This window comes from Carassius carassius, chromosome 37, assembly GCF_963082965.1.
Source record: "Carassius carassius chromosome 37, fCarCar2.1, whole genome shotgun sequence".
In the NCBI taxonomy this organism is placed as follows: domain Eukaryota; kingdom Metazoa; phylum Chordata; class Actinopteri; order Cypriniformes; family Cyprinidae; genus Carassius; species Carassius carassius.
The window spans coordinates 21,066,539-21,083,843 of record NC_081791.1 but is presented as its reverse complement, the minus strand read 5'-3'; the positions used below and the strand labels follow the sequence as shown (position 1 = coordinate 21,083,843).

General features: G+C 37.4%; 3 protein-coding genes across 7 annotated transcripts; all 3 read right to left on the bottom strand.

Annotated features, from left to right (window-relative positions):
• Positions 1 to 1,196: 1,196 nt before the first annotated feature.
• On the bottom strand, positions 1,197 to 7,772 carry LOC132118358 (targeting protein for Xklp2-B-like). Of its 3 annotated transcripts, none has more exons than XM_059528157.1 (18): positions 7,614 to 7,772; positions 6,896 to 7,021; positions 6,522 to 6,665; positions 6,328 to 6,445; positions 5,927 to 6,001; positions 5,805 to 5,852; positions 5,477 to 5,641; positions 4,470 to 4,579; positions 4,198 to 4,361; positions 3,942 to 4,110; positions 3,609 to 3,747; positions 3,294 to 3,510; positions 3,097 to 3,192; positions 2,846 to 3,016; positions 2,613 to 2,759; positions 2,106 to 2,217; positions 1,701 to 1,888; positions 1,197 to 1,519 (listed from the first exon to the last, which is right to left on the bottom strand). In XM_059528157.1, the coding sequence occupies exons 2-18, from the start codon at positions 7,002 to 7,004 to the stop codon at positions 1,409 to 1,411; spliced, it is 2,283 nt and encodes a 760-aa protein (XP_059384140.1). In that variant the 5' UTR covers positions 7,005 to 7,021; positions 7,614 to 7,772; the 3' UTR covers positions 1,197 to 1,408. The 3 variants fall into 3 exon arrangements, with proteins under 3 accessions (XP_059384140.1, XP_059384141.1, XP_059384142.1); XM_059528158.1 differs by having other exon boundaries at positions 1,701 to 1,867; XM_059528159.1 differs by lacking the exon at positions 5,805 to 5,852.
• Positions 7,773 to 8,205: 433 nt separating this feature from the next.
• Positions 8,206 to 10,214, bottom strand: LOC132118357 (trafficking protein particle complex subunit 6b). The gene is made up of 6 exons (XM_059528156.1): positions 9,935 to 10,214; positions 9,750 to 9,817; positions 9,400 to 9,517; positions 9,198 to 9,281; positions 8,679 to 8,772; positions 8,206 to 8,505 (listed from the first exon to the last, which is right to left on the bottom strand). Exons 1-6 carry the CDS (start codon positions 10,010 to 10,012, stop codon positions 8,474 to 8,476), a joined length of 474 nt encoding a protein of 157 aa, XP_059384139.1. The 5' UTR covers positions 10,013 to 10,214; the 3' UTR covers positions 8,206 to 8,473.
• Positions 10,215 to 12,239: 2,025 nt separating this feature from the next.
• On the bottom strand, positions 12,240 to 16,891 carry LOC132118356 (zinc finger protein PLAGL2-like). 3 transcript variants are annotated; one of them, XM_059528155.1, is made up of 4 exons: positions 16,658 to 16,891; positions 15,653 to 15,729; positions 14,546 to 14,612; positions 12,240 to 13,799 (listed from the first exon to the last, which is right to left on the bottom strand). In XM_059528155.1, the coding sequence occupies exon 4, from the start codon at positions 13,751 to 13,753 to the stop codon at positions 12,617 to 12,619; it is 1,137 nt and encodes a 378-aa protein (XP_059384138.1). In that variant the 5' UTR covers positions 13,754 to 13,799; positions 14,546 to 14,612; positions 15,653 to 15,729; positions 16,658 to 16,891; the 3' UTR covers positions 12,240 to 12,616. The 3 variants fall into 3 exon arrangements, with proteins under 3 accessions (XP_059384138.1, XP_059384137.1, XP_059384135.1); XM_059528154.1 differs by lacking the exon at positions 15,653 to 15,729 and having other exon boundaries at positions 14,546 to 14,629; XM_059528152.1 differs by lacking the exon at positions 15,653 to 15,729.
• Between the last annotated feature and the right edge of the window lie 414 nt (positions 16,892 to 17,305).

The window sequence follows — 17,305 nt, the reverse complement described above, 5'->3', positions numbered from 1 at the left end:
GCAACTTCTCCCTGAGCTCAAGAGGAGTGCTCCACTTTAAATCATAGGTCATCAACCTTGGCCTTCAGGGTTGTGGGGCTGGATGGAGGCAAGGGGCATTTCATAGAGCCCTTGACAGACATGGAATGAAGGTTGTGCTAGAAAGAGATGAAAAAAATCATTATTGAAGACAAGGTCTTCTTAAGGTAATAAAAAAAACAATTAGACTTGTGGATTTACACGCAGTGAAAGTCATTGTTGCTAATTTTAAGTTTTTAATAGAAACCCTGCTGAAATATTTGGTTTGCTGGTCTTAACTGACTTTAGCTTGTCTTCTAGCATGACCAGCTGAAAAGAACACAACCTCCTTTAAAAAAAATAAATCTAACTTACACCAGCAAACAAACTTACACTGGTTAAACTTTTTTCCCCCAGCAGAGAAACAAAATAAAACTCAGGTAGGCAAAGTTTTGCATGCACAGCTGGCAAGTAACATGGACTTTTTAATATCTTCAGATTCTACTACAAATAAGATGTCAATAAATTCAACCATTTCACACCCACCTGTAAAGAGGTTTATCCAGTAAAAAGTATGTGTTTTCTGGCCAATGGTTTAAACACTGCTACCTGGAAGTTCACAAAGTACCAGTCTGTCAGAATCCTCTTTTATCACTCTGTGGCCACCTCACCAGAAATAGGCAGACCAGAGAAGGGGGCTCACAAACAGTCAACTGATAATAGAGGAACACAGAGCTAGCCTCAGGGAGGGGGAACAGAGTCTTTGCAAGATAAAAAGAGACCAAGCATGAGCAGAACAAATGCGAGACAGGTACCTTTAGTGTTCAACCATGCACTGCTGACAGTCATTCAGCTTTAAATGGAATAAAACCTCTGCCCTTTAGTTAACCTACATAGAAATTACATATCAAAACTTTGTACGACAAGTATTTAGTAACAAAAAAAAAAAAAAGTGACAAATAATTAGAAAGTGCTAGATCAAGACTGGCGTGCCTATGGATGACACTCAACCAAAGAAAGAAATAGTTTTATGAGGAGTATGAATGGTCTAATTTCAGTTCAGCCACTACAAGCAGTAAACAAACAGTTTATACTAAAAGTTTCTTTATTGCAAGAAATGGAATACAGTCAAAAGAGAACAGAAAAAATTAGTCTTCACATACAGGAATTAAAAAAAAAGAAAAAAAAAAAAAAAAAAAAAAAAAAAAAAAAAAAGAGAAATTTAGCTGGGGCAGTCACCACACCCAACTAAAATTGTTTTACTTGACCACAGAGGCTTAATGCATCAGCCACAGACAGATAAAAACTACTGTAATAGTTCAGACATCATAAAGAGATATAAAAGACAATATAGCAAAACATGTTAAGATAACTATGTACAATTACGTCAATTTAACGGTGCATTACACATTTACAAGCGGAAACGATCTGAAAAGTTTGGAGACTGGGGCACAGTGAGAGACACGTCACTTTTCTTCAACTCCACTGGCTTGTAACGTCTGACTGGCTGGGCCTTGCGCACCTTTCAAAAAAAGATATGGAATTAAATGTACAATTTAAGTGGACCAAAAAAATTTCACATTGAAGTGATGAAGAAAAAATACATTGTTCTTTTTAAGCGCAGATAAATATTTTTGATTACTTGATCCTATCTCATAACTTTCCAGGCCTGGGAGGACAAGCAACATTCGGAAATCTCTCACCTGTTCCTGTCGCAGCCTTGCAATCTCCTCCTTTTCCTGCTGTTCTCGTTCTCTTGTCCACTCCTCTTCCATGCGAGACCTTAGTGCCTCCTTCTCGCTCAACTCCTTTTCGAACTCCATACGTTCCTTGGCTCTCCGATCTGTGGCCAACTGGAATGCCTCTGGAACTGCAGAATTAGTAGTATTGGCTTGAGAAAATGCCAAAGGTGAACAAAGAGGACCAGATGAAGTGGTCAGGTAGAGGTGAAAGTTGGAAGGAAGCAAGAGTTGGTTTTGAAATTAACTGTGCACTTCAACAAAATTCACACAAAGCCAGCAAGCCCAAAAAAAGATCAGACTGGAGACAGCACAACATGGGGTGTGCAACACTACATGGAAAGATCACAAAAACCACCTGCCACATACCCAAGATGGAGTGATTCTCCTTTTTCGGTACAAATGGTTCTTTGTGCGTTACATTGTTTGGTTGTGCCTTAAAACATGCAGCTTCAGCCTGTCGTTTCAACTCCTCTTTCATCTGGAGAAACATTTTCAAAAAGGAAGGAACCAGTTAAGACCGATCGTATACACATGTCACAAAAGCAGAGACAAGTGATTTCCCACTGGCTAACTAGTTGGAAGCATGCAAACACAATTGCTAAGTCAACCACTGGTCATGTGGGTCAACAGGGGTCTGCAACCTGTGGCTCTTTCATCCCTTTGCAGTAGCTCACTGTAGCAGGGGATGTGTTCCCCCAAACTTAAAACGTAAACCCCTTCACTTTTCAAGTGCGTTCACATAGAGGTTTTCAAGGACCAGTGTGAATAAATCTATATTTAAAATTAAGAGAAAAAATGGTCACATCATTTTGGATGCATTTTATTCGCATCTAAAACGATGTGAGCATTACGGAGCACCAGTTAAGATCTTACCATCTGCTCCCAGCGTTCACCCTTTGCAGCTCCTCGTTCGTCAACCATCAGCTTGAAAGGAGCAGGTTTGGTGGGCTCTACTACCTTTTTCTCAGGGAGGTGCACTTCATGGAAGTCAGGAAGGGGTTGGGCCTTAAACTTAGGTACCTGTGAGATTTGATGAGGCAGTCCAATTTAGACAGTTATGAAATGAACAACAATAAGACTTTTAGCTACTCCATAAAAGAAAATACCTCTTCATTTCTCATTTCCTCCAGTTTCTTCTCCTTCATTACCCTTCGGTCACGCTCGCGTTCCTCAAATGAGAAAGGGCACATTTCTACCTGGCTCTTCACTGGTAGTTTGGGTTGGAATGGCAGGAAGTGGGGCACAGCATGTGCCTTAATTGGAGCAGGAGGCTTCTCCTGAACAGGCAAAGGAGTTACGTAAGAGTCAACAAATATCAGTTTCATGGATTGATATAAAGCATAAGATTAAAATGTACCTCTTCTTTTTTCTTTTCCATTCTCACACGGTTTTTAAGAGCAAATGCAGGTGATTCTGGAACAGTTGGATTTAGAACTTTCTTCTCTGGGACACCCTTTATTGAGGGGGCGATCAGCAACAATGGAATTATAAAAAGGACATCATAATCTCTGTAAAAACAAACCTAAAAATAGGGTTGAGAGAAACGTTACGAACCACAACTTCCTCCAGAATTCGAGTTGGTAGAGGTCTGGGATGGAACGTGTGGTCCTCTTCTTCCTCAGGCTTCTTACTGGCCTGCCTCTCCTGAAGTCGCTTCTCAATCTCCAGCTGGAAGCCCTCAGGCTTGGTAACTTCTTTACTTGCTGGCTTTTTAGGAACCAAAGCACCTTCTAGAATCTTTCTGTTGAGTTCTAAAGCTTTGAACTTAAACCTGAGATGACAGAAGGAAAGTTTGAAGAGATATTCTTGTTTAAAGTTTAATGCTTAATTAAAATTAAGCATTAAAACAAAAGTTTCTGGAAAACTTACTGTTGCATTTTTTCTGTTTCTTCTGCCTCAATTTCCGCAGTGCTTTTCACCATTGTGGGACGATGTCTCTGGCGAGTCAGTAGCTGTGGCGTTTTGGGGTGTGTGATTTTTGGCTTCTCAGCTTTCACTGGTGAAGGTCCTGCAAATAATAAAATACAGGTAAAATTAGTCAATCATCTGAAGTGTAGATTACAGATCATATTTCAGAGGAAATAATCATGCATTTATCCCACTGAAGAAAAGTCATACGGTTCTGCTTTAACAGCATCACACAAGAATGCAATGCTAATAATATTTAAAGCTAGCAGAAACAGGGTCTGACAGGAGACACACCTCTTTCCTGGCTCGACAGACTACGCAGGTGATAGCGTGTGGGAGTGCGTTTCTGAAACTGTTCAATCTGCTGGGCCATTGGCACGTAGGCTCCTGCCTCATCAAGCTTCCTCTTTCCTCTGGAGAGGTTGAAGGGTTTAGGAATGGTTGTTCCCTTTGGAGCCTTCATCTACAGAATGACAACAATTAAAATCACCTGAAGTCATCAAGCAGCTTCAAAAAGAATCCAACTATTCATCCTAGTTACTGTACTCACAGGGGAAGATGGGTGCTTGCGGAGCTGAGAGGTGAAATCCACCTCCTTATAGGAGCTGCCGACTGCAGAGCCTCCATCTGAGTGGTTCTTCAGCCTGCTATCAGAGCGGAAGTTGAATTCTTTGGGAATGGTGGTGGACAGCACATGCTTTTTAGGAAGCTGACCTTCAAAACAACCAGAACAGCCAATTAATGCAAAATCGATTTAAAATAAAAAACAAATGCAGCACTGCTCTCATCATTAAGAACAGAATAGATTTGTTAGTGACTCACTGCCTGCCAGTGCAGCCCTGTAGCTTGCCTCGTTCTTACGGCGCTGTTCGGCCACCTCTTTTTGTAAAACTTCGATGCGCTCCATCTCTTGCTGTTCTGTGCTTTTCTGTCTGAAATTCAAAGAAAGCGCATATATTTTACTTTTTTTTTTTTTTAAATGAAAACTTTCTGATAAGTAAATGATAAAATATACATTGATGTTAAATCAACTGAAAAGACAAGTGGAAGCTCCTGTTCTTTACAAATACCAACCACTACCTAAAGTCTGAGGTTGGGTATGTTTTCATGTTTGTTTTTTTGTGTGTAAAATCTTACCTCAGTTTCAGTTATTTGATTCAGTAAAAAAGTAATACTAATCAAATTATACTACAAGTAAAAAAATAAATGTATATATGTGATGGCAGAGTTGAATTTTTAGCATCATTACTAGTCTTCAGTGTCACATGATCCTTAAAGTTGGAAAACATACTAGTGCTGGGCGGTTTGACCAAAAATGTATATCATGGTTTTTTTTTCAAAATGATGCTGGTTTTCCGGTTTATTACTTTTTTCCCCCAATGCATAATCAGGTGTTCAATGCATTTTCTGCTGGTAGATATTCCAAGACGTGCTTGCGGCTAAGGTGCTGGAGCAAATTGCTTGTGTTAAATGGTTCCTGCTCCTCTTTTTAGCACAGGTTCTTCTGTATCATGTTCTACTAGTTCTGCAGCATCCATCTTCCCTGTAACGTAACACCAGAGCACTGCTGTGTTTACCCTCACAGTCGCTGTTTAGAAGTGCAACATTGCAAAGGGTCCGTCTGAAACAGTGTCGCGCAGCATTACATTAATTCCGAACGTTGAGTAATTAAATACATTGGTATGGCAGTATATTAAAAATTAATATCATAACGAAAATATACACCGGTTTTCGGTATGAACCGGTATACCGCCCAGCACTAAAACATGCTATAAAAATATCAAACTTTTGATAGTGTAGTTTGACTTGCTAACAGGATTATCTCTCACTGTGTAGTGTTGGAGGTGGAGACAGTATCTGAGGTCTTTGAGGCAATGGCTGGTTTGTTTCTCAGTCGGACACTGTTCCTCACGCCAGCACCGCTGCGTCTCACACTAGTGCCGCTGCGTCTAACACCTGCACCACTGCGTCGCACAGGTCGGGATGTTGAGCTTCTGTGAGGAGATAAACCAAAAGCATATAATTAGAAAAAAAGAAAAAAAAAATCATTGAATTATTACTTCCAGGTAACACCCCACATTACCAGCATTTTCACCAGTGAAGTCTACTAAATGCACACTAGGTGCCCTTTTCAGCTTAGCACACAGTTAATTTTACCTTTGCCGCTGATCAAAAACTCCCCATGCTGTGGCAGCCGGTACAACTCTATGCAGCGAGACAAAGCGACTAATTGAGCACACTCTAATAGACTATAAAACTCTAAACTTTGAAAAACATACCTTCTTTTCTTGACCAGAGGAGGTGTTGTAGGAGCTGCAGGTTTTTCATTTCTAGGTACAGGCCGTTTGGACACTCTACAAGAAGAAACAGGAGTCAACCGATGTTAGAATTGTTTAATTTCCAGCGATATCATCAACTTGATTGCGGAGATGCTATTCAAACTGAACTGGACGAAGACATAACTGAATTCAATGATGAACTGCCTTTAACTGAAAATCTTGTATTTTTTTGTTTACCAATGCCCTTTTGCATTATTGACACTATTTTCCTATTTGATATTGTAAAGCTGCTTTGACAATCTGTATTGTTAAAAGCACCATATAAATAAAGGGGACTTGACTAGAAGAGAGTGAAAAAATGGTCCAGGATGTATATAAATTACAGATAATGTCTCATTTACCTCCGTGGTTGAACAGGAACAGATTTCTGGCCCTGACCAGGAGCTGAAGTAGTTCTGCCATTTCCCCATGATGTGACTATGTTAGATGGGACCTCCACAGAGGTGCTTACTTTGACATCTGAAGCAGAGCAAATATTAAGATTCCACAAGAATAATAAAACATCTTTTTATTTTATTGAAGTTTTTCTCCCAACCTGAGCTTATGGTCTCCTCTTTTTTGACCATGGGAGACACTAGAGCTTTGGGTCTGTTGGTATTGTGGGTTTCATCAAAAAGCTTCGTCTGTAAAGGGGTGGTGAGCTGTTCCACAGTGCCCCCTTTAGGAGTTGCCTTCAACTCTAATAGCAAAACAGAACAAAGATAGTTGTGCATTTGAACATGTATGCGTTTAATTTTTATTATTAGTTGTGCACTTGAACATTTATTAACATTTTATGCATTTAGCAGACGCTTTTCTCCAAAGTGACTTACAGTGCATAAAGGCTAACATTTTTTACCTAACATTTATGCATGTATATATTATTAATATACATACACACACACACACAGACAAAGACCGAAGTCATACCAAACCACTGGTCAGCATTATCCTGAGGGTCCAGGGCAAAATCATCTATAGACTCTATAACATGAGAAGGAGCATCCCATGTGTATGCATCAGCAGAGCCCTCGTCCATATTCACACCAGAATCTTCTGCAAAACCAAAAAGAAAAAGGATTCATACAGTTAAAACGCAATCTGTAGCAAAGATGCACAAATAATAATAATTAAAAATATATAAAAGTACGTTAGATCTACATTTCCTACGCAGAGCGGCGCAAAATGGCAGTTGATGGCTAATCTCAGACTCAAGGCCCAGAGTGCAATAGCAGCGCTAAATTCATCCAGCAGTTATGGAATAAAAGAAAAATCAATGTAATCTACGCAAGTTACATATTATTAATATTCTAATGCATCTTAAATGGCAGATCGACACTTTACACGATCATTTCAGAATCGGTTGATATGAAATATCCGCATACATCTCTCATTACACATAATCACGAAAAAAAAAGTCTAAATGTAAACAAACGATGCCCAAATAATGTTTACATAAGTTACATAACCAATCAATTGAGAAAATATACTCTGAAATCCGTCGTTCTATTACATCGAACATTAAAAACTTGTTTTGCAGCGATTACGGTCAAATACAACCGCACCAATTAAAGCGTAATTTAAACGCAGCAGTTGAGTCAAAATCAAATATGATAATGTCTACAAATGGGAAAGAAAATATACCTACGTTTTAAACCGATGCCTACTATCACAAGCTGAAAAAAATATAGTAAATTTTTGAATCAACAGACACACGTATCCTCCTCCACAAACGAACAGACGAGAATGCTAGTTTGAATGTTGGTGCCGTTAAAACTGCGTTTATGAATCAGCCAATCAGATTGCTTAAACGCGGTGCGTCTCGTTTTCTATTAGCTCCGCGTTTGTGACGTCGAACGCGATAACCACGTGACTAGCTGAAAGCCAGGAGGCAGAGTCTAGAAGGGCTACTGTGAATGCGCCGTAATTTTTTGTCACTCTGTACAACAATTATTTTTCATTATTGTAAGGTACGTTTAGAGTTGGGGTAGGTGTAGACGTTAATAAAACACAGTCTTATAGGGAAAAAAAATAATTTAATTGTTCACCACAACCAAGCTTAAATAAATTAATAATTATTTTATTCACAGATTACCTTCTTTTACGGTCTTCTGTTCTACAAAACTATCTTTTGTGATCAGTTGTTAGTAAAAAGTTATATTTTCATACAATTATCTTAATTCTCAATAGGCTATTCTTTTTTCAGTTAAATTCAGTGAAAATGAAGCACAGACTCAAACTAGGATTCCAGCTTTAATGTTATCAGTGCAAATTAATAACCAAAACAGTGAATGTGGACAAAGAATAATGCATGTCAAAATACTAGCACAATACAGTACAATAAGGCTTGACCTTTGTATGTCAAATCACTTTAAATGCCAGTAGTTTGCAAGATATTGCAAATAAAATAAATATCAGTGACAATAAAATGGGCAAGGGAATATAAAAATGACAAGGCAATAAAATTGAGATGCACATGTTATAAGCAATACGCTTCTGTGTAGTGAATTACATCTTCTGGATCATCACCTGGAATTTGCCTAAGAACAAAGAAGGTGCAGAAGAGGAGGGATGGCAGAAGACCAGAAAGAAACAATTAGTTACATTTTACATTTAATTAGAACTCGATGAACTCAGACTCAGAGAACTAACTTCATTAATGTATTAATGTTTTTCACTAAGACTATATTTTTGCATAAAATTAGCTCCTTACAAGCAGGCATGACTGATACTTCCGCTGTGACTATACTTTTCACACCAAGATTTGAAAGAGCTCCTCGGACCAGTCCACAGGTGAAGGCTAAGAACTATAGGAATTAAAAAATGAGAAAGAAAAATGAGTTTTACAATCTCTTTATGAACTTATTTGAAGTCAAAAATTGGTAGTTGTATAGACTGTCCATAGAGGGACAGAGATCTTTAAGATTTAATTAAAAATATACTCACTTGTGTTCTGAAGATGGACAAAAGTCTTACAAGTTTGCAACAACATGAGGGTCTTTTTTGGGTGAACTATCCCTTTAATTACATTATTTGATATTTTATTAAATATTACACATTCCTTCTTCTATGTCTGTAGATACAGTATTATTACAAAACAATTTTAAATACTACATATCTCATTATGGTTGAAGATATTGATTCTGTAGGTTCAGATAAAGATCAAGTCAGGTTATGTTTGTTTTTATTTAATTCACCATTAAAGCTTATTGAAGTTATTTATGCTGCTTACCTTCGGCGCATGTTCCAGATACTGTTTTCCAGCAGACAGTTGGGTCAGCAGACGAAACTTGTTATCTTGTAGCACATAAATACCCTTCAAACAAATTCAACATGTGATGATTTTCTTAATTATGCACCTCTAGTCAATGAAGACATACGCTAAGCACTGAGATAAATTGAGATTACATGAATTAGCTTTATAATGTACACACCTGGTGGTTTGTTCTCAGGTTGTCAATTTGCTTCTTAAAAACACTGGTCCAGAAATCTTTGCAGATAAACTTCATAACATCGAGCTCATCTTTAAAACGTGGCGTGTCTTTGGTAAACCTGTGAATAAAAATGTGTCTGAGATGCATCTTCTCAAGAAAATATGGCTATTTATTTGAAATACTAATTAAATAGTCTATTAAATTTTCAGCAAAATTAACTTAAAGACAATTGGGTCCACTGACAACCTGCAGTACTACAAATAAAACTCATCAGATAAATAACATCGATCATGGGATGTCATCAGAAGAATAACATTTGGATTCATGGATTAAAAGATCTGCCATGATACCTCTCGATAAGTCCTTGTCCCACACGAAAGCCCATGTTCTCAAGTTTAGAAACACATCGTCCATTCTCCTGAGCACAGCAGAACATTAATTCAGCATTCAATTTTCTCACAATTCGTTTTATTAGTGTGCTGTGCTTACTCAGTTCTATTACGCTATTCTGTGACAGTGTTTTCAGGGCTCTTACCGATTCCCCAGTTTCTGCAGTGTTGACATATTGAATAATTTCACTGTGCAGAAACTGAAAGAGAGCCTCGTCTGCCATCTCGAGCCAGTTCAGCCAGACTGAAACTGACAAGCGACCCAAACCGAATACGGGTATAAATCACTTAGTCTACTACTAGTAAATGGACACTATTCATTGTGCGAATGAATCAACTAAATTCAATTAAGTCGCCAGTATATTCGGCAGCTATCTAATTTAATATTAGGGTCCTTTTTCACATCAGTTCCACTTCCTGTTTGGATGAAATTAGCTGCCCTTGTATATGCCTTAACGAAAATGCTTTTCTCTTTTTTGTCGGAAAAATGAATTTCTCTCTTGTTTTGTATGTGAATTAAGTATTTAAAAGTGATACAGTCATGTTCATCCGATTGACTAATTTAATCAACACCTGTGCAACACAATGCCTTTTATATCTAAATTGGTTTGCAACTATTAATAAGATTGTTGTATTGCACATACTAGTAATAATCTTTCTGCAGCCTTATTAGACATCACAATATTAACGTTATGTATATTATTTCATTGTATTTTTTATGATAAACAGGATTTAGTTTATAAAACCATTATAAAAATTCAGTATTTTATTTAAACAAAGATTTTTTTGACTATATTTTTTCATACTTCTCTTAATTTCTATAATTCATGTTTATAATTATATAACTTTTATATAGTTCATTAAAGACCTTAATTGTTAATGATTTTTAGTAGCCCCTGCATTAATATGAATGACCTTGACATAATGACGTTTTAGAGCCCTTGGTAAAAACATCAACTTTTATTCTTTACTGACAGTAAATCATGAATGAAACACACCAGAAACAAATTCTACAAGATGCTTTATTTCTTAATTCATCCTTAACATTGTTTCTTTGCGCATTCACCTTAATGTCTCACTCACCCACTTTTGCTTTCATAATGTTTATGAAAACAAACAGTCCTTGGAACCCAAAAATGCCAATGCTTGGAATTTTGAAGATGTAAAACACCTGTTTACTCCCATCTAAACAGCCATTGAAACTTTACATTTCTAATTAAAGGAACAGTACAGCTGTGCACAGGTGTGCATCTCACTGAGGTAGATCAGTCTGAGTCTAAATGTCACAGTTGGGTTGAAGTATTTCATTTTAGTTCAGAAAAAGAAGGAAATGGTCATGGTAGTTTCTAAACAAAATAAAAACTAATGAAATGATTTCACACCTTCAGCTGGCCCAAACAAAATGGATTTGACAGCATATGCCATCACAGTTACCTTATAGGCCACTGGTCCATGTAACACTGAGTCAAAAGTACAGACAGCGAAGCAGTGCTAAAATACCATTTAAATTTACATGACAAAACATTATTTTCTAACAGTGCTCCTGGTTTAGCTTGGAGAGATACATGAAGTGTTTTTCAGCAATAACTGGGTGTGTGCTAAGATTTGTTTGTCTGAAACTTCTGAATCCAGGCAAAAAAAAAACTGAGGGAATCTTTGTAGTGTGAGAACTACGTATTGTGTAAAGCCAGTATATAACCATTTTTTTTACATGAATATTCCGGGAGCAAATATGATAAATTCTTGTTTATTACAAAACAAAAAATGAAAATTATATTTTACTTAGTTCCCATATTAGGAATTTGTCAGAATGGGCTACTTAATTTTAAACAGATGTTCACTTTACATTGATTTTTCAATGATCAATGCTTTATCCTGCATTTAATTCACAAAATACTCCACAATAGTCTCCACAATAACTGTGATTCCTTTCATTAGCATTAAGGATGTGAACACAGAAGCGCCTAAAAACTTTTACCTAAAGGCTAAAATCAACACAAGCTAATTAATTAAATGCTAATTAATCACCTGACTCTAAAAACTTAATAGCTAAAACCACTGTGCATTCAAAAAAAAAAAGACATTGAGATAAAGTTCTTCACGCAATTCGCGTGAGGATTTGCTTCATTTCTTGTCAAATGGTTGAATCCTTTTTGTGACAAGAGTTCAGCTTAGAGAGGTAGGTTTTTTTGTGTTGTGTGACCGTGAGCTGAGAGGTACATCTAAGAACACAGTTCAACTTGACTTTTATGGTGCGGTCACATTAGCAAATTTTTTATTTTTAAATACATAAAATTTACATGACCATATTACTCGATTATGAAATTTGGCAGGGAAATATTTCACCTGCAAACAAAAGTACCCATGTGGATTCCTATTGAAATAACTGGATTTTGCCAACGAAAATTTGTTAGTTCGAACAATAAGAGTGACCGCACCTTTAGTCATAGAAGTGCCGTTGATAAAAAAGTGCTTCATTTTACAACGGAGAACACTGTAATAGCATAAATTTCTTCTTGACAAAAATACTGAGGTATTTCTTTTGCTAACTTTTCAGTTTCATTTTTTTTTTTTTTAATGAATTTTATAAGTTCATTTATCACTACAAAACAGTTACTCTGAAGACCCTCTAGGAAAAACCACAAAGTTTAACTATTCAAACTAAAAGCAAAACTTCATCTATCCTATTGATCCTTTCATCTAATTCTACAGGATGCATCTGAGGACCTCGCACCCAATGAACTTCATCTCCAGGTCATTACCTAAAAACTACTTGGCAATGACACAACAGAACTGTCGCGTTTGACTGGCAGGTCATAGTGGACACATCATTGCTGGAAGGCCTGATGGAATCGAGGTAGAGTTGGAGAAAAACCAGAGATCTGGTTTAAGTGCCCTGAAGCCTGAGGCTCATGCAGTGACTGTGGCTGAAATGAGGTAAGCGGCCCAGAGAGCTGAGAGGTAGAGCTTGGGGACACAGCGTTGGTGGTGCTTGAGTATCCCAAGGTAGTGCTGTAGGGAGGCAGGCCAAACGGCAGGAAGCCCAACAGGTGCGAGAGGTCCATGTTGGCAGAGGTGGTAGGCGGCTCAGCTGAGGTGAACGCCGAGTTCCTGAGAGTGAAATGGGCACTCTGACCTCCCAGAGTATCAGGGAGAAGGTCGCCAGGTCGGGAGACGGCAGACGCTACGGCAGCCTGCGGTGGCATTGGCCCACACTGGAGCTCAGTCAAGAAGGTCTCCATCTCTGCTTTCAGATATGAGGTAGTGGAACCCGGCTGATATCTGGAAGCCTGCTGGTACTGCTGCGGAGGAGGCTTGTTTGGCTCAAGGTAGCAGCCCACACCCATTGGGTTAGAAAGGGGGCCAGACACCATCGTGTGATGGTGATGATTGACCCCTGAGGTAGATGTGCTCGGAAGTCCTTGAGAGTTGAACATGGCCATGGAAAATGCCTCTGTGGCATCTTTCGGAGATCCAACAGAGCACACGGTAGGACTGGGCTCCTCTTTAATGGGCATCGGAGGAAGGGTCTCAAAATCTTGCGCGTGGCTTTTCTTCAGGTGTCGGGTGAGGTGGTCGCGACGGCCGAAGCGTTGGGCACAACGAGGGCACAGGAAGTCCCGTCTGCCAGTGTGCACCACTGCATGGCGCCTCACATCCTTGCGAGTGAAGAAGCGTCGGCCGCATCGTTCACACTGATGCTTCCTTTCTCGTACCACAGTCCCCGGAGGTGGCCGGCCGGTGTGCGTACTCAGGTGCTCGAGTAGCGCCGGCATGCTCTCGAAGGCCTGACGACAGACCTTACAAGTGAGGTCACCGCTGGCAGAGGTGGCATGTGTTGCCACATGGCGTCTGAGACCCAGGCGAGTGTTGTAATGCTTTCCGCATTCCTCGCACCGCAGTTCCTGCTTGTTGGAGTCGTAGTTTTGCAGGTGGCTGTTTAGCTGGTCTTTGCCATGAAACATTTTCTCACATATATGGCTATTTCTCAGGGAGTATGTCACTGTACATCTGTGAAAGGCCAACGATCAGTGATGACAACAATTCAAGGTTAAAAAATAAAGTACAATTATAATCACACTGTTTTAGAGCAGGGGTGCCCAATCCTGTTTCTGGAGATCTACCTACCTGTAATGTTTAGCTCCAAATTTAGGCTACGTCCACACGAAGCCAGAGCTCTCCCTATCCAATCTTTTTTTTTTCTTGTTTCAAGAAATATCTGCATCCACATAAAACACAAAACGATGTAGTATACATGCCAGAGCACTAAGTGATGCTGTAATTCTGCCACAGAGATGCATTAAAAACAGAGAAGAATTGGACTATGCACATAAACATTGCGCATGGTATACAAAGGAACATGGAACAATACATTTATCAATCTGTGTTAATGTTAGTTAATAAAAAGACAATCATTCAGTGTTTGTTCATGTTTTGTTTCTGTTACGTGACGTAGCGGTGTATGACTAGGGGTCAGACGTGGGATGATTATGTCATAGTTTCAGAAAATATACGGATTCGCTGTTCACACGAAAACACAATGGCAGCGTTTTCAGATTAATCCACTCCAGGACCCGGTTTTAAAAAAATATCGGTTTCACTCCCCCAAACGCCAGATACGTGTGGATGAAAAGCCTATATGATACAAAATTTATGAGTATAGAACTAATCGCATCTCCGTGTGGATGGGGCCTTAAATCAGGTAGACCTCCAGAAACAGTATTTGATAGCCCTGTTTTAAAGACAAAAGCAAGTACCTGAGAAGAAGCTCCAACAGGTGATTTTTCTTCGGAATGAAGATTGTTTTTTTGCATGTTCAGTCTTCTGCACATAAATAAAAACTGCAGCAGGTAAGGATTTGTTAACATCATCTTATACATGCACTTATCACAGTAATAACATTTAAAATGCAGTAAAAAGCAACTAACCATAAATAAACCTCTAAGCCTAACCATATATTAGGTACATGTTAATATTACTCAGTACTGATTTATATAATTACACCTCAATGACACCTTAATAAAAACAAAGTGTAAATAAAAAAAGTAAACAAAGCATAACCAATGATTTCCCCACTATAATAGTATATAATATAGTAGTATATAATAATAATCTTAAATAGTAATAAATTCACATTTGATTTGGCCATGCAACAACCAAAAAAAGTTTGATTTCTAAAATTCTTCAATAATCTTCTTTTGTGTTCCATAGAAAGAGTATTAGTAAATGGCGACAATTTAAAACTTTGGGTGAACGATCCCTTTAACAATTCCTTTATCAATTATAATTTAAACTTTTTTTTTTTTGCCGCTACATTATCCCAAAAAATATTTTAAGGCATATACAATGTAATAATATGCAATATGGTGGTAAAACATTTATATACTGTATATACATATTTTGTTTTAAAATCCTTGGGAGGACACAAATGCATCAATTTCTATGGTCTTCTTTCAACATATCACTTAAATAACAGAATATTTCTGAAAAATAAAAATATTTTTACTTATTAGAATGTAATAAGAATAAATAAAAGAGAAATAAACAGAAAAAAATAATAAATTCTTGATGATTTAGTTTAAACATAACACTTAAAAAATATGGAAATTTGGAATTGTTGAACTATGAAATTTATTTTATATATAAACAATGGAAAAACCACTTTTTTAGAATCATTTATAAAACTTTGGATGGTAAATAAAAAATAAAATTTAAAAACTTAAAGAGTGCTTAATGGCAAATCAGTTTTCTTTGAACCAACCTGTCTCTCTGAATGGTAACAGATTTCAACAGAGAAACTTAAAAACACCCTGAGGGGATGTCAATGATGATTGGTTAGTGACATTTATAAAGGGTTTGTTTACCTGTTTCAAGACTCACAAAAGCACATTCATTATCTTGACAGACCTCCGGAAAATGCATGTCCACTATTACTCCCTCCCTTTTAGAGAATGGATGGACATCATTCAGGAAACCATTTGAAGTAGTATAATATGTACATAAATCCAAACTATTTTACTTCATTATTATAATTATGTTTTAATTTAGTAAAAATAATCTTTTTTGAAGATTATGAATTTGGCTCTGCTTTAAAAGAACAAAATTTGGACAAAATATGCTTTTTCTATCTATTATCTTTCAAACATAAAATTTGTCCATGTAGAAATAAAGCATAATTACCAAATACAATGGAAACAAACATTTTTGCTTATTTTCAGCTTTGAATATTTTAAATTAAAAATGCCTACAAATAATCTACATAGTAACAGCATTTTTCTCCATTTCAACTAATAGTTTACTGCAAATATGACATGCAATTATGAAATTACCCTTTATGTACACATACAAATGTCATGTTAGCGTAACATCGGATTTTATAAAATAAAATAAAATTCACTTTACTTTTTTTTAAAGGTGTGTCTGGCAATATATTTTTTTTATCTTATTTACACCTCGTTGATGTAATCTTTTAGTCGATTTACTTCTGGCACGTTTCGCTCAGTAAAATCTCTAAAGAACCGCAGAACATTGGGATTAAATGGTCAAATCGAAATGATCCGTAATAAAGAGCTAATCCACACGAATCAAACTATCCTTTCGTGCTTCCCCCAATGTTAAAAAAATATAAACAAATAAAAGACACTGAAAGCGCAATCAGTCTTTCGCGTAGCTAATGTGTTTGCTCGCGCACGCAACATTTAGCCCTCTTATGTGGGTTAATGGCACACATTTATCTTATCAAAAGTAAAAACAACACTACCCATGAAACTCCATGAGGGTTTCAAACATTTGAACATCAATGCAAACAGTCCACGCGGTCCTAAATTCACAGTCTATAAAACATTTGCATAAAACAGTTTTGTGCTCACCAGAAACTTTTGATCCGCGCTAAAGTTGCAGTTCTCATGCATTCCTCCATTCTACATCTCGCAAGGACGCTAATAAAAAATTCGTTTCCTAGCCATACCTCGAAGAACTCTCAAAAACTATTCGCAGAGGATAACTTATTTTTTTTGTTCAATAAAGTGTGTCTGTTTCGGGCCTGCTGTTTCTTTCCCTCTAAACACAGACAGCAGGAGCTGATGGGCGCGTGCATTATGGGAACGTGACGTCAGACCTCTTTGGCCAACTTTCAGGGTGGGATTTCACTCTTATTTTTCACCATTTAAACTATTACAAGCACTCTCATTGCATCACAGTGAGTTCTATAAATAGATTAAAAACTAATATAAATGACGCGGTATGGCCATTTTCAAAATGTATTAATTATTTCAACTTACATGTAAAGGAAAATGAAGTTTCTGAGAATTAACATTTCTTTTAAAACATTTTCGTGAATAATAGCTACTATATTTGACAAGATACAATTAATATTTTGACAACGTCCGGTTCGTTGCACTCGATTAAATTGCCAAAGAAACCTTTCCGTGCGGGAACGAACTTGACAAAGTAGCAAAACTTTTCTTCCCTTCTGAGCTCATTATGCATCATTCCCAGGTAACGTTTAGCACAATTTC